Source organism: Ptychodera flava, chromosome 15, assembly GCF_041260155.1.
Source record: "Ptychodera flava strain L36383 chromosome 15, AS_Pfla_20210202, whole genome shotgun sequence".
Taxonomy (NCBI): domain Eukaryota; kingdom Metazoa; phylum Hemichordata; class Enteropneusta; family Ptychoderidae; genus Ptychodera; species Ptychodera flava.
This window is the reverse complement of record NC_091942.1, coordinates 11,242,501-11,268,389: the sequence shown is the minus strand read 5'-3', so window position 1 is coordinate 11,268,389 and position 25,889 is coordinate 11,242,501. Positions and strand designations below refer to the sequence as shown.

The 25,889-nt window shown below is 39.2% G+C and overlaps 2 protein-coding genes and 1 long non-coding RNA gene across 4 annotated transcripts in view; 1 reads left to right on the top strand and 2 right to left on the bottom strand.

Moving 5' to 3' along the window:
• On the top strand, window positions 1–16,993 carry LOC139151156 (oxidized purine nucleoside triphosphate hydrolase-like). 2 transcript variants are annotated; one of them, XM_070723742.1, is made up of 4 exons: window positions 1–142; window positions 2,792–2,966; window positions 12,455–12,600; window positions 14,987–16,993. In XM_070723742.1, exons 2-4 carry the CDS (start codon window positions 2,797–2,799, stop codon window positions 15,190–15,192), a joined length of 522 nt encoding a protein of 173 aa, XP_070579843.1. In that variant the 5' UTR covers window positions 1–142; window positions 2,792–2,796; the 3' UTR covers window positions 15,193–16,993. The 2 variants fall into 2 exon arrangements, with proteins under 2 accessions (XP_070579843.1, XP_070579844.1); XM_070723743.1 differs by lacking the exon at window positions 1–142 and adding an exon at window positions 1,340–2,199.
• LOC139151157 (uncharacterized) lies at window positions 16,195–23,505 on the bottom strand. Its single transcript, XR_011556356.1, has 2 exons — window positions 18,678–23,505; window positions 16,195–18,268 (listed from the first exon to the last, which is right to left on the bottom strand). It is a non-coding gene; the product is annotated as an uncharacterized lncRNA (long non-coding RNA).
• A 12-nt stretch (window positions 23,506–23,517) lies between these two features.
• LOC139151153 (E3 ubiquitin-protein ligase NRDP1-like) overlaps window positions 23,518–25,889 on the bottom strand; it is an 8,595-nt gene continuing 6,223 nt past the window's right edge. Inside the window, exon 2 of the mRNA XM_070723735.1 lies at window positions 23,518–25,889. This exon is cut by the window's right edge and continues 25 nt beyond it. Coding sequence (XP_070579836.1) covers window positions 24,918–25,883 — 966 coding nt within the window. The 5' untranslated portion in view covers window positions 25,884–25,889 and the 3' untranslated portion in view covers window positions 23,518–24,917.

The window sequence follows — 25,889 nt, the reverse complement described above, 5'->3', positions numbered from 1 at the left end:
GATGTGAAGTCAATGTGAAAATTTCGCCAGGAAATTGGCTCTGCTGATCAAAACGTTATCAAAACCAGAAGCCATCTTGCCACGGGCACTCAATTGAAGCGATATTATTAAACCTCTTGGCTCCAATTGCAGAGACAGCCGTGTAAGTTTTCAGTACGCTTCACCCTATTAATCCTCAAGATCACCGCTCACGACAGTTTAACATCTGCCAGTAACAGAATTAAACTAAGCAAGACACACGCACCTGCATGTTGCCGAAAGCCACGCAATTGTCTACATGTAATCTGTACTTATTGGATAGTCCATATCCTTTGTCACTATGTAGGCATCAAGTAGACACATATAGATTTGTGCAATTTGGTTTAATTTCCATCTATGATTGGTCTGGTTTAGGTATTGTAGTCTGCATGGGATAATAATGTGCACATATAAGAGTGTAGATTTGTTTATGTTTGCATATATGTATGTAAAGAGTAGATTTGTGCATATATCTGCATGTATTAAAAAAATGTTTAGATTTAACGGATATTTTAGATGAATTTCCATCAGCTATGATCTGTCTAGTTCAAGTATTGTAGTCTGCACAGTAAAATTATAACACGCCACATGCTCATTCCGTGTCGCGATTCGCCAGAATACGTCACGTGACGAGAAAATAGATACGTCTAGTCCCCACCAAATCGACAAAAGTGACGTCAGAGGATATTTTTTGAAAAGCTATTTCCCTAGGGAAATAGTTCTGACCAAATTTGGAAAAGTGCCCGGTCACGTGACCGTAGTGTCGTCTGCAGCTTTGCAACAATGGCCGGTGACTAATAGGTGATTGTGCGTCCGGGATAGGTGACGACACATTCTCTAAAACAGATTTCCAACATTTCCAACATTCCAACAGCGTAAGAACTTGAATAGCTCATCGACGGAAAGATTAAGGTGCAACTAAGGATGTTGCTAGGTATACTTAGAATATTTTTTGAAAGAAAGTGGTACCACGTACAACTGAAAGCGCTGTGGAACATCGCCCAGTAAACTTGTCACAATGGATTGTTGCGGTGCAAAATATCAAAACACATTAAAACTATATAACAATACAACATGAGCATGTGGTGTGTTATAAAACACCTATTGCCTGGTCTTTATTCGGCTATAGCACTCGTCTATAACCTCTCGTGGCCATGTGTTACCAGAAACACATCGCTATACCCCTCGGCCTACGGCCTCGGGAATAGCAATTTGTTTCTGGTAACACACGGCCCCTCGGGGTAATAGACGGTCGCTATAGCCCTCATGACCAGGCAATAGGTGTTTACTATGCACACACAAGAGTCTGTACATTTAATTGTGCTTGCATATATGTGTATGTGAAAAGTAGATTTGTGCATATATCTGCATGTATGTCTAGATAAACTAATGTGTATATCGAACTGCTTATGTAACTACATCTGACTGTGCTTAGATCTGTATGTTTATATTTGCTCTATGTCAAAATCCCAGCCTCCATGGGATCTGCATCAGTTTCATCAAAAATAGACAAAAATTGCAAGATTTTTAACTTCACTGAGATAGCAGAAAATGATTAGTACAGTTGTTCCTATTTCTTTTGGCAGAAATTGACCATAGCCATTGCAACAGACATATATTACCTTAAAAGGAATCAGCCTAAGACTTGTAGATGGGGGCATCACACTGTCACAAATGGATCACAGAGTATTAGAAGGGGGGACAATCACATACTTTTTACTGGCATAGACACACAGCTTCATCCAAATTTCTATGGTTAATAAATCCAACAAAGACATTTTCTTTATCTGGTGGTAGAGATATTGTGATATATTCCAATCATTCTGCTGTGATCTCGTAAGGAGTCTGTAGGACACTTTGGTTCATTTGGTGATTGTAAGGCTTGAACACAAGCTAATTTATATATTTAGTCTTTTTCATTCGAATACTCTGATCAGGAAATCGAGAATCAGTAATGATTGGATTATTCAAAAGACCCCAGTGAATTGGGACTTGAATGGGGCAATCAGAAACTATTACATGTTCTGAAAAACAAATGAAAATGTTAATATTACATAGAGGGCGCTGTCAATGATTCCAGCTGGCAGCTGCAAGCTGTGATGTAATTCAAACCACTGTAAGCGCGGGAAGTGTCCTCATTTGACACGAAAACCTAACCCCCAACATTAATTCAAGGAACAGGTAATGACTTAAATATGGTTTAAATGTATACTATTGACCTAGCACAGCGATCAGGTATGATTATGGAGACCATTAGCTGGTTGCACAATTGCGCAGGCCATGAACCACCACTAGTTTTAGTGCTACTGTAAATCATGGTCGGACCTAGCCATGTACTATGGCATGGCATGGCACGGGTGTGTGCATGGATGTATTTTTTACATCCATGGTGTGTGTTACCCACCATTGCTATAGTCGGTAATAGTAAACACAGCCCTGCCATGCAGGAGGCCTATAGCTAGTAACAAACAGCCTTGCTGCGAAAACGAGCCCTGCCACTCCTTGACGTGTTCTGCTGGGAGTGGGCCACTCCAATGACTAAGCTACCCGAGTGGCAGAGGCACAGGCGCTCTTTACCTGGGTAGTCTGCTAAGTAGATCAATTTTCGGATCGATCTATTGATCCCGTAGTGGATATATGCCCGCCTAAATACTCACATATATATATATATATATATATATATATATATATATATATATTATATATATATATATATATATATATATATATATATATATATATTTGCATATTTATATTTTTGCATATTTCACAGAGATCATGGAGTCACCAAATCATATAATTAAAAAAAAACTTCTAACAATAGTTTACATCGTCAAAAATGAGCAAATATTATTGGGTATGAAGAAGAGGGGTTTTGGAGTTGGCAACTGGAACGGATTTGGTGGAAAGGTTCAGGCCGGAGAAAGCATTGAAGAAGCTGCACGACGGTGAGTCAATGATGATTGCAGAGGTGATGATATTGAGGCCAGATCTTGCGTAAAGCGTAATCGTGGGTGATCTCTTCAATGGCCATGTGATATTTCCTACATAATGAGATTCAATTAATTTAGCCTCAAATTGAAGAAAAAGTCCCAATTGTGAGTGACAATTGGCCTTAATACAAGTGAGCCTGAGAAATTTTACTTTTTATACCTGACCTACTTTCGTCAATGCTGATATTGATATTAACAGGTAGAATGTCATTATAATGCTTTCAGATGCCTTCACTGAGTCTGACTCTTGACTATAAAGGCCTCCAAAAGCATTAGGGACGGACCATTAGATCTTGGGAGGGGGGGGGTGGTCATAAACAGAAAAAAAAAAATTTCAGAGCAGAAAGGAAAAAAAAATCTTCAAACTAGTTTGCAAAATAAAAAAAACATAAATGAGAAGACAAATGTGTAAAAAAAAATCTGCAAAAGTCTTTAAAATCTTGAATTTTTTTAGATTTTACCGACAGGAAGCAACTTTCTGTATTTTTAGTACATCCTCAAGGCACATTTTTAATTTTAATTTATACATTTAGAGTGACTGTATCCCTTATACTGGAAGTTGTTATTATCTTATCTTTTCAGGACTTTTGTATTCTGATCACTTGAAAATTATGAAATTATAGAGCCTGTTTTCTACTTCTTTCCTGCGTACAAACCAAGCAGGTACACTAGGTAAAACATTGAAACTATGGTATGGTTGTCAAGACAGAAAGTTGTATTTGCCTTTTAAGATCAAGGTAAACAGATGCAGGCCACATCAGGTTCATATTTTTTCACAGCATTTCATTGCAATGATGAATGCAAGAATGGGTGAACAAGTAGAAACACGTCAATAATGATAAAACAACATATCAAGTCATTAGGTATTATTTTGCTTTTAAAAAGGCATTTTCAATTCTTTTTTCTCAAAAAACAGCCTCAAAAAACAACAGCAACACATTTTTTAACATTCAACAATACACTACGTAGAATGCCATCTATCCAACAAATCCCAACACAAAAACACACAAAAGGGTTGAACTTTGAAAGTTTCTCGATAGCAAATACTGAACAAATCTGCATGAATAATCGTTTGTGTGTAGCAAATGCTGAATGACAATTATCTGAAGAATTTTTCCACCACAAAAAAGAGCATGATTTAAACAAATCTTAAGGGACTTATGTAGCAAATTTCAAAGAAATTGGACAAGCCCTTTCAGAGAATACAGCTTTTTGACCATGAATGGCATAAATTGCCCTAAAAAGACAAATATTGAAATTTCACCACATCTTTACACATCCAATCAATTTGGACATGCTGCTACAGAGAAATAGATGTTTTGATCAAAAAAGGGCAACAATTGCTCTAAAAACACAAATATGCAAATTTCACTATATTTTGCAAACAGCTTCTCAGCTTGTCAAAATCAATTGTAAATCATGAGATATGCATGATGTTTGGTAGGGTGAATGTAGGCATTTCAGCCACGCAGGAGAAAGGGAAGCCAGGAAACCAAAATAGTCAATTTTCAAAACTATAGGAAGCTACTGAGGAGCAAGAAGACCATGTTTCAGAGAAGATGTGTAATCTGAAAAAAATGCTCCCCAAGTGCCACCAAATAACATCATTTTAATCTCTATTTTTCAAAAGCTCCAACGGCAGGAGGGGGGACACCCACTCCTGACCTCCCCCGCAAAAATACTCCCTAAGTGCCACCAAATAACACCATTTTAATCTCTATTTTTCAAAAGCTCCAACAGCAGCAGGGGGACACCCCTCTCCTGACCTCCCCCCGTGACCGCTTGCACGGTCACTGTGGTGCTTCACACCACATCTTTGCCCTCTTTATCCTCAGACAGCGACAAACTAAAAAAAATTATAAATCTGAAAATTTACTCTGAAAAAAAAATTTGCACAGCTAATCTCAATTGGAAAAAAAAATTAGAAATTTACAATAGTAAAAAAAAAATTTCACAATTTCATTGTGACCACCCCCCCTCCCAAGATCTAATGGTCCATCCCTTACAAAATGATAATGATCATTTGAAAAGCTAGACCACCAGGTAACCATAATCAGATTACCCAAGATGCAATGCATTATTTTTTTCTTTTAACGCAAACCAGATGCAGGAAGCCACAAAGATATTGGAAAGTACAGGTTTTCCTAATAGTGACAAACTGTAATGAGTTGTGAAATGCAAAGTGATATCTTGTGCCTGGCAGAACACCCATAATTTATACTGCTGTCATGTTTTTCTTCTATTTTTTGCCTTTTTCACAAATCAAATCATAGGTACTTTGCCAGTTTGAAATTATTTGGCACACCAGTGAAATAGCTTTATTCTTTATTGTACTTGGGCCTCAGCCCAAGTACATTTGTTTTCATTCCGTGGGAAAAACTCTGTAAGGTATAACCATTTCTGGCTGAGACCAGGGAGGGCAAAATGTCTTGGCTTCATCTTTCTTGGCATAATAAATGGCGTAATGATGCTAACTTAATGGAAGTGCTGCTCTCAGCCAGTCATGAATAAGTGAGATGTGAATATAAATGCTTCTCTATCTGAGTTTTTGCCACAAAATCTTCTGAATATAATCAAAATGTGCATCGAAATGCAACAATTAATGCACCCTCCGTTTCCTAAGCGATGGCACGACCCTTGCTACACCCACTGGACGAGCCAAAGTGGGAGGGGTAATTTCAGTTTGGTCGAACAGGAGGGCTCGAGACCAGAATTTAACATTTAAACTTGAAACATGTTTAATCACTGACAAGATGTGGACTAGTGTTAATCAAAGTGAAAGTTTGAAAAGGAAAGGTTTTATATCCCGGACACAATGAAAAACATTACGACTGGAAACTGTACCCCCAGTTGAGAATAGTAATGCCCACAGCGATGGAGAACACTTATCCTTGAGCTGAGAAAACCAGACCATCATTTCGAAATAGAGCTGCAGATTCGAGAAGCTCGTTCAAAATAGCTAGGTACACCCCATAAAGGGGTGGTTTCGAGTTTTGAGGGCAAATTTCGCCTCCTTCATATAGAAATCGTACGTTTGTTTTTCCAGGAGAACACACCATTTGACACAAAATTTGCATGTAAAGGGGTCGCCAGTAAGTACGTGGTCAAATCTGGCATAAGAAACAATATGAATGTTGGGTAAAGCCAGTCCAAAATAAACTGATTTGAACTTTTGTGTTTTGTAATTTATACCACTGCAGTAACATTACCTTTTTTTGACAACATCACACAATGTAATACGTTTTGAAACTGAATACTCCGACGTATTCTGTGTCTCCTTTGCTAAAAAATACGGTATGCCGATTACCATGTAAGGAGATGATGACGTCAAGACAGATTTGTAGTGCGTTTGGTCCTGGATGGTGCACGAAGTTTTGTCGAGGTAGCTTGTGTATTTGTTTCCTAAATGGGAGAGATTAGGGTCGATCTAAACGAAGGCCGAAGAATGTTATGATACTCTAAGCGAGCTGAACTCTAACGCGAATGGTTGGATAATTTGGAGGATGTGTTATTTGGCGGTCAGTATTGAATTTCAACTGCGTCACAAGTTTGCGAAATGAGTATTCCGTCGAACGGTCAACGAACGATGTTTTAGAAATCTGGAGACATGGCACATCGCATTTTTATTTTAGTATTTTATATTTTACAAAAGATTTAAGAAGCAATTATTTTGTCGAAAATTCTGAAAAAAATATAGGAAGATTTGATCGCGAACACATTTTCACTTGGGGTCAACTAGCCCTGCGTACGATGCTGTGTGTTCCGCTACAGCTAATCGCCCCGCTCACCACAGCCCTGCAAAGACCCGTACGTAGGGTCGGTGACTTCAAATCCATTTTGGGACTTCACGTAAAAAGCCAAATTACTGCCGAAATCAGCGTTCTTGGGCCCAAGTCGTATCCCAGCCTACCTCAGCTACTCGATCGCTTCCAAAAATGACAGTCTTTTATTCACTTCTCGTAAATAACCGTCGATGTCGGCAACTCTCTCGCTAGCCCTGCGTACGATGCTGTGTGTTAGCTGTAGCACATAGCATCGTACGCAGGGCTAGGGGTCAACCGGATGCGCTATTTTGCGGGTTGCGGGCATGAAAAAATGTGTGTTTTTTTATATCATTTCCGCCCTTCTCACACTTCAGATTAGTTCAACCGCCGATAAAAGCACAATTTCGAAATCGTTTTCAACGCCGTTTCAAATAATTTTATTGTGGTGAACACGATTATAGTCCTAGGAAACTTTTCAAAGTCACGCTGGATCAATAGCCCTGCGTACCCGGGGGGTAACTCCCATAGATGGCTATACGGGGAGGGTCCGCGCGAAAGGGGTCGTTTTTTTGCGCTGTTTGGTATCAGAAAGGGTATACTTTTCACGAGGTGTTGGTATGAGAAAGGGTCCGGTTTTAAACACAAACTGACATGTGTTAAAAAATAATGCTGTCAACACTGGAAACCCATGTATCTACATCCCAGATCTACCATCATATTTTCCTTTGTTGGCAAGACGCAGCAACTTACTCAAATGTCTCAAAAACGCAAATGCCGCACGATCGTTTCGATACAAATCAGATTACCTATCGTAAAGGGGTACATCAACCGCTGTACGTAATGTGTACATGTGCACCTCCTGTTGTAGGGGACTGCAGTATACCGTAAGTGAAGATCGATCATCCGTTTCACAAGTTTATTTCTCCCTCAAAGTTTCCAAATCGGCGGAAGTGCGCTGTATTGGCTTGGTCTCCATACAAGACGGATCGAAAACAATTCTTGACTGGTTTAGCTTCGAATAAGGAATGGAACTGAATTTCCATCAGCTTCTGCGCGATCCGCGATTGATCACGAGGGGGCAAGCAGCCCGGTGGTGGGGCAAGCAGTACCGCCGGTGAAATGTTCGTTGTTGAATGCTCCAAATAGTTCGTACGCAGTATAAGTTGCTCTTACTTTGAACATTGTTTTTGTGCTAAAACGATATGGTCATTTTATAAGTCCGGATTACAATTCAGTTTTCAAAAATAGCAATGGCCATTCGGCATTGCTGTCTTGACAAACAGAATATTCAGCATTTTAGTATGCAATAGCGCTGATCACTTAACGTCATTTTTCTTTCATTAATGTGCCAAAATTTGTCCGCATTTTCGGCAAGAACGATGAAATCAAAACCTGCTAGCGTCATAATGCATACAGAAAATCACACTAATTCATATGAATTTATGGCTCAGACTACAAGTTGCAACAACGACCGCGCATGCAGTAACACAATTTGTCCGATTTTCAGGCAGCGGTGTTCGAAGTCGCGCGCTAGCAGTAACAAACCTGACACCGAGATCAGCGCTATTAGAATTCGGGTAAAAGACTAGTTGATACACAAAATTCAGAATAAATAGCCTTTAAAGTTACTGCTAATGGAGCATTTGACTCAACAGAAATAGTGCTCAGGACTTGTATTTATTTGACACTTAAAAAGGAGGATTTGTACTCGAGGTGTTATGATTTGCTCAGCTACCCACTCTTCTTACTGCAAAATTCTAATTGTATGCACAGTCCCTCTATCCACTATTGATAGAGGGACTGTGTTGTATGGAAGAGAAAGTAGTTTCACCTTTTACCAAGATGTTTAGCATTTGTTTTCTGAGTGACATCTATACTTTGTTATACTCAGTAACTTTTGCAGTTTAATATGTGATATGTTCAGGTTTTGCAAGAACACCTTTTTGTTGTAAGCTTACCCCAACATTTCGAAATTATAGTGTTTCGTTGGTACTATATAGACTTTACTTCTCGGTAGACAAGCTTGACAGGTGCCGTCCAAGCTACGCTTCTCCAATTGTCTAAATGCCCTGGACTACTCTTTGGTCGTTGTGTCCTCCTGCCCTGTCTGTTGTATTTTTCTCTCTTGTCCTTTCCCGTATCATTTTAGAATGGGATTTTAAACTAAGTTTAAAGGTTGGTTTGATCATAAATATAAATTAAAGATAAAAATATACGTCCAATCGTAAACATCAATACAGGTCTCGATCTTAAATTTACGTGTTATAATTAATATACAACTGTCACTTAGACACGTTGCAAAATTGAACCCATTACGTGAAATTCTTAGGTTCCTTCATTAGGTGTTAATTCAAATATATTTGTTTTCTTCAAACTTTGTAAACATCCTCGTATACGTAAGTTGCATTTGTCGCAAATATGCTTTTTATTCATATTTGAGATCTTGTTATTTTAATTAATAGTTTTACTGGCACCTATGACCACCTAGTGCATAAATCTCCGTCAGAGACAATCTGTAGATCTTCGTAACACAACCAGTTGATTACTATCACACTGTACATGTTGTACATTATGTACTGGTATAGTGTTTATTGCCATTGTTTATTATGGAATTTTTGTTCAGACTCAGAGTCACCTAACTCTAAGTATGTTTATTGCATTTACACAAGTATAACCTTTGTTTCCACGCATTGTTTTCAGCGTGCTAATGAAGAGCATAAGAAACACTGCATTGTAAATGTAACAGATGATTTTTTCATACTTGTGACCCATAAACCGATGGGAAAGTTAGAGTTTATGCGATTGATCTGTGTTGTGTTTTTTTTCTGTGTTTGTTTTTTTTTTGCTGGCTGGCTGGTAGGTTTTTCAAAAATCCAAGGACGGCAAACAAAGAATTTTATTTACACGGCCTAGCTGTGGAAACGCAGCTATCTGTTGGCGGGGTAGCGTGAGTTGCTATGCGGGTCAAAGGTCAACCCCGCCACTCACATAGCAACTCACGCTACCCCGCCAAGAGATAGCTGCGTTTCCACAACTAGGTATCAGAAAGGGTAGGGTTTTTTGCTCAAAACTGGTATCACAACAGTTTGGGTTTCCATGTTCGTGCGGAGCCCCCCGTACTATTAGCCATGGAGTTACCCCCCCGGGCCTGCGTACGATGCTGTGTGTTCCCTACAGCTTAAATAGCCCCGCTCAGTGGTGAGGGGGCTATTTAAGCTGTAGCGGAACACACAGCATCGTACGCAGGGCTAGGGGTCAACTAGCCCTGCGTACGATGCTGTGTGTTCCGCTACAGCTAATTCGCCCCGCTCAACACACGGGGCTATTTAAGCTGTAGCGGAACACACAGAATCGTACGCAGGGCTAGCTGGATCAAATGCTCGAAGGGGGCATACCGGCATGGAGCGACTATCACACTGCAGGTGCAAGTCATACGTTCATGATATTAGGAGATAAATTATTGAGAGCTGCAGAACACAAACTCATCCAAAAATATTCCTATTAGATCGATTCCTGAAAATAAGGCAACGCACCGGCGTATTTTTCCCACTGAAATTCTCACGTAAAATGTTAGCAGAATGTCGTTCTCTGAGGTCGCGACCTCGCTTGAACCGAAACGGCAAAGTAAACTAAGTCCTTTGTTGTACGTCTTTTTCTTTTTAAAGATTTCATGAAAAATACACGGCATTTACAATACACATCACTTCTACGCTTTTTTAAGTCAAATCTTTCCTTATGCATTGCATTTAACAGGCATTGTTTAATTTTCTGTATGAGTTGCCCTGGAACCGAATTGTGAATGGATGCATTACAAAGAATTTACTTCCTATGGCCTGATACTAGAAATGTAACAATTTTCATTCCGCGATAAGTGGCGACATTTCCGAGGCGCGATTTTTTTTTGTCAGTCTGGTATTACGTATATTTCTCACTCACATCCATGGCAAGAAAGGAAAGTGATTCAGATCCCTAATTATTTGTAATGGCCAGGCAGCTCGGAATAAATAAATTGGTCCTCGGAATCGCCGCTTTTAGTTTAGCAGATTTTGATTTTTTCAGAAACATAACGTATTTTCACCCATTTGGTTTGGTCTGTTATAGCATCTTTAGTCCAAAAAATCAAGTTTACAGCATTGATGTTTTCAACAGCCTTCAAATATACAGTATTACGTTAAAATACACCATATAGTAGTGTTTCATTAATTTTAACCATCTTGACCTGATGGTGAAATATGGACTTCGCAGGAAAAGGGATACTGTACGATAGACCTGATCATCATTATTTATAATAGACACATTCTAAAGGTTTTATTTCTTATATACTAAATGCCATATTACATATATTAGAAATCTAGCCATAATTCTAAAAACCCGCAGCCCGTAGCCCGCAACCCGCACTTTAGCAGATACCGGGGTCAACATGGGGCCGCAGCCATGTTGCCTCAAAACTTATTTCTGTCTGCACTCAAAACTCAAAAATGTCGGATATGAACCTGAAAAATCGATGCAATTTCGTCAAAATTCGGCGAAATTTCAGCCTATAGACAAAATTTCATCTAGGTAAGGTAAATTTACTGAAATTTGATCGACAAATAATCCTGAGCTTGAACGTGACAGCTCGCCTTCTCCGGGAAGTCAACATCCAGCTGCCCATACACAGTTGCCCATATGGCCAGGTTTATGAGATTGTTTTCAAGCGAGCGAGCCAATAGAGCTAGAGGTCTGATTTTTGGTATATAGGAATAACTTAGCAATACAATTATTTTGACAAAATGTCACGTGACCTCAATGACCTTTGACCTCAAATAGATATATTTGTCCACAACTCAGTAACCACAAGTGCTACACCCTTCATATTTGGTATGATGGGACACCTTATGACACCACATATTGTACCTCATTAATTATGCGCATATCTAATTCTGAGCAAGCCAATAGAGCTGGATGTCCGATTTTTGGTATATAGGGATAACTATAGGGTAGAAATCTAATATGCCCATCTAAATATTAGACATCTACCATCGAGAACAAAAGAAATTTGCTGTAATTTGAATATTTAAGGAGTTTAAGCAATTTTCACTATAAGTAAAGAACCCCTGCCTCAATCTCCACAAAAGTTGCTAGACATATTTTGCCGTTGTCATGCCATTGCTTCGTTTAATAACCAGTTAATCAAATGCCTAATTGACAGGAGGAAATTCAAGACCATATTTGAATAGTAGTATATATTGTCCTCAAAATTACTCTATCACGGCCCAAGTACTCATTGCCTTCAGCAATACTGCCTTGTTTATTATATATTCATATTTTTTGTAAGAGTTACTAAAAATTATGTTACGTCTTTGTGCCCCAAATAAAACTTAGCAGGCAATGTGCTGCAATTCGGAAGGTTATATCTGATTGGCAGATTGTCATTATTCACAGCAACTTAAGGAGTCTGAAACTTGGGCAAAACTTCAATAAGAACAAAGAGTACTAGTTTCAACCAACCAATGGGCTCAAAGCTTCCGAGATGCTGCACATCGGCCCAATTTTTGACTCGGTCACAATTGTGTTACAAGACAGGAACATGCAAACAAAAGTATTATATGTGTTCATGGAGTAGGTAGGACATGCCATGAGACTCCCAGTTTCTTGTATTAAATTGATCCATCTACTTTCTGATGTTTTGCCAATCAGTGAATTACAGGAGGAGAGTAGTTTGGTCGTGGATTCGCTGCAGAAAGTTGGTGTTGTCGACCAAGAATTTGTGGGTGATCCAGTCATCTTGGAAATACACATCTATAAAGCAGACAGTTACCATGGTGAACCAACAGAATCAGAAGGTATGCAAATTAATTTCAGCTACAAAACATATTGAATACCTTTAGTTTAGCACCTTGCCTAAACTAGATGATTTTGATACAGTATATGAAATTTATTAGTATTTTTTATGCATGTTTGTAATAAAATGTTTGAAGTTCCATTTACATGTATTTATCAGTATAAAACTACCAATGCTATATTTGATAAAAATGATTCAAAAAAAGATCAGCAAATGGAATTATTCATATCAAAATGTATTGTTAAATAAATATTTTTTTTTCTATGGAAAAGACATAAGTTTCAAAGCCTGTATCTTCCTTCATTTGCCAGAGTTTCCTTGATTGAATTCTACTTTTTATAAACATTTGATTTTAACTCTACCACTGCCATTCCTGCCAACGGGTTTTCAACCATTTCAAAGGAAGATTACAGGGTCCTCACCCTCTACCCGTCTCCAAAAGAACAACCCTTACCAGGCACTTTGATTAAAGGCCCAGCGACTCTAACTTTCAATGGTTGTTTTGAGGTGAAGTACTACGAATTACGTCAAAATTAAGTTGTGGTGTCATTTTCTTGAAACTTTGCACAAATATTTTTGGAAGTTGTGCAAGTGCAAAAATAAAATAAAAATGGGGGTCACCAAGTTCGTTTCCATGGAACGGACGTTAAAATGGCGTCGTTAGAAATAAATAAAAATGATATAATCACTTAAACTAAAGAAAGCAATTATAAAACGCTTAGCAAATGAGTTAATTTTAATAAATACCAAGACTTAAGATCCATATCTATCGAATGTATAGTTTTCATGATGTTTGTAAAGAAATTTTTACACATAAGTAACGATTACAAAATGACGATATCGAAATTATATTGCTACATAATTTTCGAACTTTCTTCCTGTTGAATGGTGTCATTTTGACCTAACTTGGCGAATAAAATCCTGACATAATACCATTTAGTTTACACTTTTAATAAAAGGGTGTCACCACGCTACTTTTTACAATATCTCCAGGTGAATGGGTAATATGCGCCATGTAAATGGGAGAGGAAATGTTAATTTTTCGCTCAAATTGAATAAAAACCAGGCTTCTTAGGGTCAAAATATGACAAGGTTACAGGTCACATGTATTTCTAAGAGACTGGGTCAAAAAATTAGGTAAAAGCGCAATTTCAACAATGACAGGTGATGTTAAATACATGCGCTACAAAGTAACCCATTTGCGACAGGCTGGAGTTGAATCTGCGCAGAAACGTTCTAACGAGTGTGGGCGTCCGAATTCGTCGCCCTTTACCTTAAGTGTTAGTTGCATAAGTCACAAACAGTCCAGTTCTTCTTCCCACACAATGTTTTGAACTACCCTGCACTCTGCTTTGTCAACGTTGATCGTGTGCGCCTAGTCCGTCTGCCTTGCATTGTCAGTGTTCATAGGTTGAAGTCAGGTTCACCCTTGAATGCAGTTCTCAACGATAATAGCCCACATCACACATGACACGCTATACATGCATGAACCATAAACTATGCTGACTATGTCTCCCCCCACCCCCCCTCAACTCCTGATGCATCCCCTCAGATGACTTTATAAGAGCACTCCATGGGATTTTATGTGCAGATGGGGTAATGTACACATGAAAGTAAATCCTAGAATGTGACAGTAGAAAGATTTTGTCGTCATCACCCACACACTCTGTCTGACACCATTTAGCACTTCTACTGTGCACATATTTGTCATTGCAGTGGCCAATACAGCTGTAACCATAGAAACTTGTTCAATTGACGTGTCTGGGAAATTACTTTTGGCGGGGACATTTTTACACATTTGTGAAAGTAGAGTTATTTCATCACCATTCAGAGATTCACAGAGACAGGGATCTCATATGATATCCATCTACCTTTAAAACATCTTGCCAATTTTTGATGAAGTGTAAAAAAAAAAAACAGAACAGTGAACACGTACTGTACACACATTGATGTGAGTTGCTGACTCTTGATTGGCTAGGCATTTTACTTTCCCTGTGTTTCAGAATGACTCATATACTTTCGAACAGACTAGACATCAATCTCACAATTCACCTTCAGTCCCAGACAGAGACCCCCAAGCTCCCACAGTTCCCTGCCTACCACCACTGAACAAGGTGACTTAAGTGTACTCATTTCATATATTCCTCTCTTGTGGTTACACTGTGCACAAACAATTGGTAAAGGTGATTATCTGTGCAAATACAATAAAGTCTGGAACTTGGAAGTGAGATTGAGCACTGAAGGAGAAAAACAGATTCTGTATTGAAAACTTGTCTTTCTTTGCCAAAGGCATTGGACATTACCTAACCTTCACGTACATTCCTGCCCTTGTTCTAATATTAAAAATTTTCTTTCTTTGGACATCATTTTCTTTCCTCCTCTTCAAGAAATGAAGCCCCAGTGGTTCAACGTTGATGAGATTCCTTTTGATAAAATGTGGTTGGATGACCAATACTGGTTTCCGTACATGCTGAAGGGAAGCTGTTTCTATGCCTACTATCTCTTCGAAGGTTTCCATAAGATCCTAAAGGAAAAACTGCTGGAAGTGACGTCGGAGGAAGTAAGGAGTCATCTGGAAAAGTGGAGGCGATGAGGAAGGATATTTTGATTCATACATGAACTTTTACAATATCTGTATTTCAGCCAATATGGGGAAATTCAGATTTTCTTGTAGCTGCATAAGGTAATATGCACCTCAAAAGTTAGATCACTTTTGCTCAAACTTTCCCCAATGAAACTTGCAATAATTCTCTCACCAAATCAAAACATATCAGGGGTCACTATGCAAAATTTGGTAGTAGGGAAACAAGTTTACTGGCATTTATCGATGTTTTAAATTCAAAATGGCTGCCATCACTCTGTTAACTCAATGGGGAAAATAAAATTTTCGAAAAACTAAGATAGAGAAATTGTTTATCACTCGAAGAGCTTTAAAATGAGCCCCCACAAGTGATAGTTTATAAAACTTTGAAAGTCTGAAAATCTATCTGTCCTCAAGGTGCATTCTAGCATAAAGAAAGTGTCAGTCTGTCACTTTGAGTGTGACATACTTTGAACGTGACCTGAGAGGAATCCAGTCCTTATCAGCAGAAAAATATTGACTTTGTCTGAGGTGGTAGCGGTTGCAAATCAATACTTTGTGCGATACCGATGAAGAAGAGAATTCAGCTATACCTTGAGATTTGCAAGAAATGGTAAATTTGTGAATAAATACCCTCATCAAGAACTGCTGTATTGAAAAGTGACATTATCAGTATCAGTTTTTTTCACAAGAACATAAATCAAATTTGTAACATAGTAAAGACTGATGTCAATTTCATAGTTGTCAATTTCATGATATGGTTTGGTTTTTTTGGTAATTCTGTTCTCCCATTAGAGACGTCACCTACAAATCCTTATATTGAACATTTCTCCCAAAAATCACTCTTGCTAAAAATTACCCATCATGTTTCTAATTAACCTGGTCACCCCTATTCCCAGTAATCAAGTCCATGCTCACCATTGAGAAAAATGGGCTTGGACCAAACCATGGTGGTGAAAGGGTTTAACTCAAAAGTGCTACCGGTACTAAGATTAAATAAGACTGAAAGTCAGGTAGAGTTCACGTAAATTTTATTTCAGCTTGAAACAAAGAATTGAATATGTACATTGAGATATACATGAATGCTGGACACAAAAAGGAGATATACATAGGAAATTCAAGATGAATCAAAGCATTGTTTGAAAGAAATACGTGAAAATAGTCTTGTAATCAATAATAGGTTTACACTCAACCTTTCAAAATTGAGTTTGGTGTGTCAAGTGATGTTTTTAAAGGTTGGCACTCCCCAGATTGCAAACTTTGTGACTGGTGTTTTCAGACAAGGAAAGATTTTATTTTTTTTAATTCTATACACTTTATGAGTGACAAAAACCAAACTGCCAAAAATATTTGAATGATCTTTGTCTCAGTCTCAAAAATGTTTCTTTTTATATGTCACAATTATTGATACCAGCAAAGTTGACTGGTTTTCAAGGCAATAGATATTCTGTGTTGTTACCATGGTTTCTGGAAATGACACTGGACATGGTTGTCAGTCATGTGCAAAACTGTGCTCCATGTTTTGAGCAGTGTTGTAAGTTTACCAGGCCTGAACAACAAAGCCGTACCATTACTTCAGGGGAGGTAAAGATTTTTCACATTTAAAAAGATGTGGTCACATGCCATTAGTAGCTTTTATATGGAAATATGCCAGTATTGTTTGATCATCACAGAAACACAACTCAAGAATGCAGTTATATACAATATATACATTAAATGTTTAAAACAGATTTGCCCATCACATTGACTGTGCATGCATCAATGTCAATGAAATGATGGCTAAAAATAAAGTTAAACTCTCTGCAATGCATAATTTTGGGCTTGGTGTCACTTCATTTGTAGCACTGTGTGAGTTGGTTGTTGCATGCTGACTGTCTGTGTGTTGTGTTCATTTCTTTGTCGACGTTCTGACTTCACTAGGTGCATGCCCCCCCCCCCCACCACTTTGCAAATGCAGATAGCCATGTCTACCTCCACCATGTGCTAGTGCACTCCAACTTTTGAAGAGAGTACATTGGAACAAACCATTTTGAGAGAATGTAGGGGGGAAGCCAGAAAGGAGATAGGAATGAACCATTTTGAGAGAATGTAGGGGAAGTGAGAAAGGAGATAGAAATAATCCAATCTGTAAGCACAAAAGACATCATACATAAAAATTTATGTTTAAAAGAAATTGATCTCCATTTTCAGTTTTCTCGCTTTCAGTTTCAACATAATTGTGTTACTCTGAGGGATCTCAATATGTTTAGGAAAGAACTTGACATGTTTGGACCGGACTTTACCCATACTTAAAATTTAAGAAATTGCACACAACCATGAATTTGAATACTCCTTTTTCATCATCAGCCCGAAGGCAACAAAGCTTTGATTCTGACTAATGAATGGACATCAGATACTTTGTCAAATTCCATCCATGACATTTTAAGGGCACCTCATTGATGCCGGGATCATTAGACACACACTTACTGTCACTGTAATATGACACTAATGAAAATAATATATGTTAAAATTATTGTTTTAGAAACACATTACTAGTTCTCTGTCATCTATCTTTCATGAAAATGAGTTGCAGGTTTTAGTACATTTCGTGATATGAACGCTTGAAACTACCCGTGTCAAACTTGTTTATCTTACATCACAGAGGGCGCTGTGCAAAAAGAGATTCCTCATGCGCATGTCACGCAAATACTACGACATTCTCAATTCGTTTAAATTTACTTTTAAATATATTATTACATGAATATAATCAATATGTTAGATACTAGTAAAATTTGTCAAAATTCTACTTTTGTAAATGCGTTACTGAAAATTATGAGGATAAGCTAGGATTTTACCAATCAAAGGTATATTTGACATAATTTATGCAAAAGATACGCTGTTAACAAGGCGAGCCACTATTGCTAAAGATTTCTGTGAACTACTTTTTTCAGCATTCTGTTCGGTAACCAGTCGTCGTTCCTTGTTCCCGTATAAACTCTTTCATTCCTGGAGTGTACAGATTTGCAAGAGATGTATCAGATCGTTACGCCACGTGCCATCCAACCAGACAGCCTGGTTTATTGTCCATGACTCCACAGGTCAAACAAGTCTGTAGAGGGAGGGAGGGAGAAGAAAAAACAAAGTATTACTTGGATTGGTCGTTGGTGGCGCAATTATGATATTTCCTAACCGTATACTAGAGGAGGATATTGCACTTTGCAATTAGAATCAAAAATTTCTACTCCGCCAAACTGATAATGATACATCGCAAAACGCATCAAGTAGGTTCGAATAACTTAAATAATTTCTCTTTTGTATAGTATTTCATTTTAGTCATGATCAATCATGTAGAAGACCCGTTAAAGAGCCTGGAATTATCCAAGTTTAGTGCCTATGACTAACTCAGATCAAAGTTACTTCGTTTTAGCCCCAGTCTCAGTACAGACTTTCCCTTTGAAGCAAACACGATAACAGAATCCGAACGATAAAAACGGAACCTAGAATAAAAATATACTTACTCCCTAAGTGGTGTAATTATCAATCAGATCAGCATGGGGGAAGGAAAAACAGAAATAATATTAGTATAAGGCAACATCAAGGCACGAAATGGGTATGCGCATGCTCACATGGCGGCGAAGACAATGAAGTTATAATTCTATAAATTCGTCGTCTATACGGACGTGCACATTGTCTTGCGTACATGAGCGAATAACTGGTGAACGGATGTTTTATAGTCATTAAATATTTTCTCGATTATCTAATACTCTTGTTCGTGTAAATGTCATCAGTTGCAGCCGGTGAACTATTTTGTAAGCCAACTGAATATTTGCAAAATATTTAAACGCGGATTCTGTAACAAACTTATGGCACAAAATGCTTTGGTGATCACAAGACATTCAATGGTGGACGGTTTTTTTTTCATTTTATTACACTTACCCCCTGTCCGTTCAGTTCGTTGTTTAAAACATGGAAGAGAAAATAAAAACATGAAAATTAGTAATGAGAGCACGGACAGTGTCACACTAGCAAAGTGCGAGTGTCAGTGAGAATGGACAGACAGTGAATAACCTCCGACGGACCACAGAATCATTTGTGTGACGGGCGCCCTCTTATCAATCTTCGGGTATCGCTTTTGTCTTTTCGGTCATTGATCGTTTTCCGGCAAGTTGTTCCCGCCCTCAGGGAACAATATTTTCTGTTGCTAGGATTAGCCCGCTAATCCAGCGCCCCGTTTGATCTGAGTCTATCTTACAGGGCATAAACAGCGGGGGCCTGTGACGTATTACCGCCCGAAAGGAACGGAAAATAGACAGGATTACGGAGGCCACTCGTAAAAATCGTGAAAAGTTAAAAATTGGTCTCCATAGAGGGGAAGTAAGCACTCGATTTCGGGACAACTTAATCCAATGAAGTATACTTACAAAGAGTTGTAACTGGCATAGTGGTGGTACAGCACGGAACAATTTTCGATGAGGAGAAAATAAATGAAAGATAAGTCAATAACTTTATATGCATACACACATGTGAATTTTCAGCACTCTTTCGGCATGACATGCAGACACTTCACGAGTTACCGAATGTTTGTACATTGTCGCCGATTTTTGATCCGTCGGCATACGTAGGAACACATAAATTTTCTTCAAGTCGCTGAAATGCTTGAAAATATCAAAAGGTACAGAGAAACGTGCAAACATTTCACATGAAGCAACTGTATGTTCACGATGTCGGGGTGGGGCACGTTGAAATTTACATCGATACCTTAGTAGCCTGTCAATTTCCAGGCGGACAGTGATAAGAAACAGACCTCATGTCAGTTTTTCTGAAACTGTAATGAGCCATTGGTTGGGGGGCCTTATTTATCTAAGGTTAGCCTCAGAGAGAAATCGACCACATTACAGGGAGCTCCATATCTACCCCGTAGTGTTCATTTCATGACGGCAATGACAGCAAATTACTATACCATCCAGCGATCACTTTTTGTCATTGCAAGCGTTACAACAGGCCTTTGAATCTATGTGATGTTGATCCATTTATTAAACTTTTAAGCGGGCGGTTAAGTTTTCAAAGAGGGCGACATGTTGATAACAGACAAAAGAATAGTGTGATACTTACTATCTGTCGGATATGAAATGGACACGCGATGCCATCATAACAGTAAGTTCGATGGGAAAAAGAGAAAGGAAAGGTCGTTAGTATGTAAAAAAACACACCTTGTAAACTCTGAAATCAACAAGATAGCCATTGTCTTGTTAAATGGATAAATTTTGCCAAAACTAAGCACTATTGCATGCCGGCCAGTAAGTTTTCGAGTCTGACGACCTGTTGAAAACGCCCAACACTACAGGATGTTTTTACTTGTCTTGTACAGACAAAATAGAGGAAAGAAACTGTTTAGCGGCCATTAATGTCTGTTGTCTACTGGAATATCTTATGCTTAACTTGTTTCCTTCGTTTCTGTAATTCTTTTAATTTTATAGAACCGTGTGACGTAAGTATCCACCCCGTTTTCGTGTTTCCCGGATATTACAACCGGCTTTTATATTTGACATCACGCTCCTTAGAATTAAAAGTGAGAATTCCATATAGTGAAACAATGTTTATCAATTTGTCCTTTATTAGTTTTTGCATAATTTTTGTGTCTCTAGCCAAATCACGATGCACTCTCTCTCTCTCTCTCTCTCTCTCTCTCTCTCTCTCTCTCTCTCTCTCTCTCTCTCTCTCTCTCTCTCTCTCTCTCTCTCTCTCTCTCTCTCTCTCTCTCTCTCTCATATCACCAAATTCACAAATTTCATATTATGTGAAAGTCATACTCACCGGCTGATGAAATACACACATCGAACACGGTTCAAGAGGGAGAGAAAGAAAGAAAGAAAGAATGTTGTTAATGTTGATTTGTACTATCATTTAGTTACCCATGTAATGCTTTGAAACTAGGTCACACAATTTCCAAATGAATAATGTGACTTAAATTGGTTAATCTATCGACTTCGGTTAATCCAACATTGTAAGAACTACGCATTTTTCTTGCAGGTATCAATGGAGTTCAGGGGAGAGGTGTTTGAATCTTGGACACCTGCCAACTTGAACGTACGATGGTTTTTTCGATTCGGACAAAATTAACATGGTACTGCTCGAGATACGGTGGCCATCCAACGGCTTTCATTAATGAAGAAACATACATTGTTATTATCGACTAATAAGGTACTTATACTGCTACATTCAGGTTGAAACACGACAACCAAAGATTGCTGGTAATTAATCGTCTCGCCATGATTTGCCGTCGATATAACAAAGAACGCTATTTAATTTACACTACGAGGCGATGCTGTAAAATGAAATTAAGGTCTGGATATCTTACAAAAATTCTTTTCGAAATTTTAAATGAGCTTTCCAGTCGTTATTGATGATTTGCAACACCGTAAATCCAATCCGAACTTTCTGTTGTGAACTGAAATGACCTTTTGACCCCATGACCTTACGATAACGATTGCTCTGTTTGAGTCACTGCAGGTAATGATAGTGATTTTCGTTATTTACCCCGTCGTACGCAATCTGTTAAAAATCACTTAGCCATTACATTGTGGTCCGTCTTAGCGGCCTGTGAACCACGTGACTATTATTTCACCGTAAAGGGTTACAGAGATTAATCTTATTCCTGTAATAGGGGTTACTTGCGTTTCGTAACCCCAAGCTCTGGTAGCTGGGGACTCCTCATCTTCCATTGGTAAAACCACGTGACCGATACTGTTTTTCAGAAAGCCCAATGCAGTAAAAAACACAAAATAGAGAATGTTTACTTTTTATGCGCGCTTAGGCTCGTAGCAACGCATACCGAATCTACAAAGGGAAGACGCACAAGCTACACCAGAAGCGCTCGTTTCCATGGTAACGAGTAAACAAATCCGCGTCCGCACTGTTTGCAATGGGACCGTCTTAAAACTCCCCCGGTGGTTTGTTTTTTATTGAGAAGTGCTCAAAACTGTTTGCTCAGGAGTTTTGAGAGTGGCGATTGTTCCGGAACAAAAAGTTGGAGTGATGCTTTTGTCGCGTTTCTTTCGGAAAGGGAATGTTTGACGAGCAATACAACCGAATGCATGGTTAAACCATGCTTCTCCGTGCCGCACAACACTTGTAATAATCGTCTTGAGAGAGCGGGCAGGGGTGTTTTTGTTCAACTTCTGAAAGAAACGTTTTCCGCGGAGGGGTCCTCCTTTGGAAGTAAATAAACTAAACACATTGGAGAGTAAACATGAGTGAAACTGGAAACTTCGTAGAGGCAAATATTTACACTGAGAAAGACGCTATAGCTTGAGAGTGTGCTTTTCGTCAAGAAAGTGAATAAAATGTGTTTCGACCGTGAAGGCAATACCACCATAATTCGAATGTAGAACCTTAGGCTTATAAACAGCCAGTATTTGAACAGCGGCGAATATTTTCTTATTGCCACCAGGGTTCCGTTCACGGCGTTTTTATAACGCACTGGAATATCCAGAATTTTGATTTGTACAAAACAATTGACCTTTCTGAGCACAGAGAAAATATCGACTACAACGAAACTGCATGAGGTTTACTTCATGTTTTCTCGATGAAAATCAAACATGGTGCATGGAGTTTTAGTCGATATTTATTTTCTTTTCCGTTTATTGACATGTATAATCGATTATGCGGTGAACAAAACTCAGTCAGTGATCATCAAGATGGTGTTCATTGCATTGCAATATATTGTCCTCTGAAAATATCCTTTCGTTCTTTCAAGAGCAGTTTATATCGCAGAGACAGACAAACAGACAGACAGACAGACATAGAGACATACACAGAGACAGATACATAGAGACAGGTAGACGGACAGACAGACAGAAACGTAGACAATATGTAATATGTGAGATGATTTTCTCTAAACTGTGTCTCGTTTACTTGAAAGAATGGTCTTGCCGTGTTTATGTGAACAGTCGCTACAGGTTTGACAGAACACGTGCCAGAGAGGGAAGAGCGTTTGCGTGGAGTCATAGCCTCTCTCTGTGACTCTCTCTCTCTCTCTCTCTCTCTCTCTCTCTCTCTCTCTCTGACATTTATCTCTCTAAACCGTTACGACTTTCACACACACGCAACATCACCAACACTTTGATTCCCAAGCCTGAAATATGTTTGCCATTTTATTGAAAACTTCTCCTGGTCAGTTGCCATGGTGATCGTGACCATATCCAAGCCATTTTTATGCCACAAAAGTCACTCACAGTACACAAGCCCTGGAAAGTGTGGCGTCTACATTGTCTGGGTGTACCAGCGGTTGTTAGGGTTGACTTGGTCATGAAAAAAAACTTGCAACGAAGTGGACAGCCCCCCCCCCCCCCCGAGCTCGCTGCTGCAAGTTTACGAGCAAAGATCGCACCGTCTACTTCTTTGAAATATACACCGAAACCAACTGGCATTTGCCAGTTTCCCGATGAACTTAAATTTCAGAAATAATTTGTAATCAATGCACAAAAAGAAGTTGGACGAGGAGACGAATGGATGGTGAGAATGGTGATAGCCGAACTACTGATTCAAGTTTCAACTTCAGTCAGAAAATTGAAAGTTTAACACAGGTTACTTTTATGCCTCTTGCAGCCGGTACAAGAATTATTCTCATTTATAGAAGACTTCTATAATCATTAATGTAATATTGAGACGAGACTATGGCAGAGGTGGCCTCGTTTGAAACCTACTTTCCGGGCTTTTTTCTTGTTACCGATATTTTTAGGGCTTGCCTGTTATAAGTTCCATGGTGATACACAGTGAAGTGTGCTAAACTTGGCTATCGGCACGTAAACTTAAAGCTTTCATTCCTTAACAAAACTGTTTAAGGCAAAGCGTGTACAGTCTTTTTTATGATGTTGTCATCGCAGTCGCGTCACTTCTTATAACATCCTCTTTTGAATGAGAAAAACAGCTGTGGAATCGATTTGAGGTTTTATAGCGTGTACCTTTGCATAAGTGTCTCAAGTATGAAACCCTAAGATCGATGACATGGGGTCACTTCGATGCTTAAGCAAAGCATACGGTTTGTAAAAGGACAGCGATAAGGTCGACTTGTATGAGGAATTGACGTCTGTTCTTAATTTCAGCTCATCTGACAACATCTCCTTGATCTCAGTTTTCCCGTTCTTTCGTGTTTTTAAAAATTAATGTTTTTTATCTGTACAATGGTCACAAGCACGTCCACGATTGTGTGTCCTCTGAGACAAGTTTACTGTCACATTCACGTACTGACTTGTCAGTCCTGTTGCTACTGACATTTCGTCCCGACCCATGCCAGACGTCACAGTCGTAATTTTGCAATCATAAGTTGTCAAACGATGTTTACAAAGGATATAACCGCAATTGTGAGAGGATTTAGTCACTGAAAGCGCCAGTAGCTCTCACTTTTGATGATTTTTTCCCTTTTTTGTTTTCTTTGTCAATGATTGTAAGTTATTGTTCCACTCCGCACAGCATGTTGAAACACATATCACGTATGTACCTTGTCAGGACAGAGAGCGTCTATGCCTATAAAATGCACCGTTGTTGTTGTTAAAATTTGAATTAAAGTCCGGACCAAAATTCACTTGTCAACAACAACAATTCAGTCCACGTAAAGGTTTATTTTACAAGCTCATCACTGTGTATCTCAACATGCTTTTGGGAGTAGAACAGGAAACTGTAGTTGATGTGAAAAAAATGGTGAAAAAACCATCAAAGGTTACAGCTACACTGGTCCTTTAATACGTATTGATTTGTCATTAATGAAATACAATGTAACTTACCCCCTTGTGCCAGGAACATGCCTTTTCGTGGTTTTTACTTTGTTTGAATTTCTTCCTACATCTTCTGCATTGCAGGGGATGGTCCTCGGTCCTGGATGGAGAAGGTGCTGGTAGACGGCCGACGCTACGGGCACTGTTCGTCGTCCTGAGCGGCAACATGTCCAGAGTCGATCGCACACCGGGCAAGGTAAACGCGCTCTGCGTCCGCGAGATGCCGGATTCCCCGTTGGTAATCGGTAATATTTCCCCTCTGCTGTGTCCGCTCATCGATAGACTGTCCTGGCTACCGTTCACCGAGATGGAGCGGAGCTCGTACCTGGCTCTTTCGACCCGCTCTATCTCGCGATCGTTGGCGAACCTGTCGATCTTCACCTCCTTCTGGTGATTGCGAATGTCCTTCCTTGTCTCAATGACGCTCCTCACCTTTTCGTTGGCCAGTTTTTTGTCCATGCACTTTCTCTTCTTCTGATGGGTGAACAGCATACAGTGGTAGGTTTTGAACCCACACGCCTCGCAGACCTCCCAGCGGTAGTCGCACTCCTCAAGGTGTTCCTTCATGTCTTTGCGGAGCATCCGAAACTTGCAGCCGCGTAGCGAGTAAGGACAGTTGACATAGGTGAGTTCGCACTCTCTCTCTAAGTGCCCGGGCAAGTCTTTGAGTTTACACGTAGCTCCGCATTTCTGGTTGCAGACTATCTCGAGCGACAGCAGCTTATCCTGCAACAGCAGCGACGGTTTTGACAGGTTTTCTCTCAGGGGCTCGTCGCAGACCGGGCAGAAACGGGAGCTCTCCGATCGAAGACGTTTCCGGATACAGACGGAACAGTAGGTGTGCAAACAGTTCGGAATGTTGGAGACGGGATCCAGGTACACACAGCGGCAGATCGGACACAGTAGCTCGGAATCTACACTGCCGACAAACTGATTCACTTCGAGACCCATGATCGC

Excerpts from the sequence above, each read along its gene's own strand:
- LOC139151156 (XM_070723742.1), top strand. The coding sequence starts at position 2,797 with ATGGAGTCACCAAATCATATAATTAAAAAAAAACTTCTAACAATAGTT. Across the intron at positions 2,967-12,454 it reads ATTGAAGAAGCTGCACGACG|TGAATTACAGGAGGAGAGTA; the intron begins GTGAGTCAATGA and ends TTTGCCAATCAG. Across the intron at positions 12,601-14,986 it reads TGAACCAACAGAATCAGAAG|AAATGAAGCCCCAGTGGTTC; the intron begins GTATGCAAATTA and ends CTCCTCTTCAAG.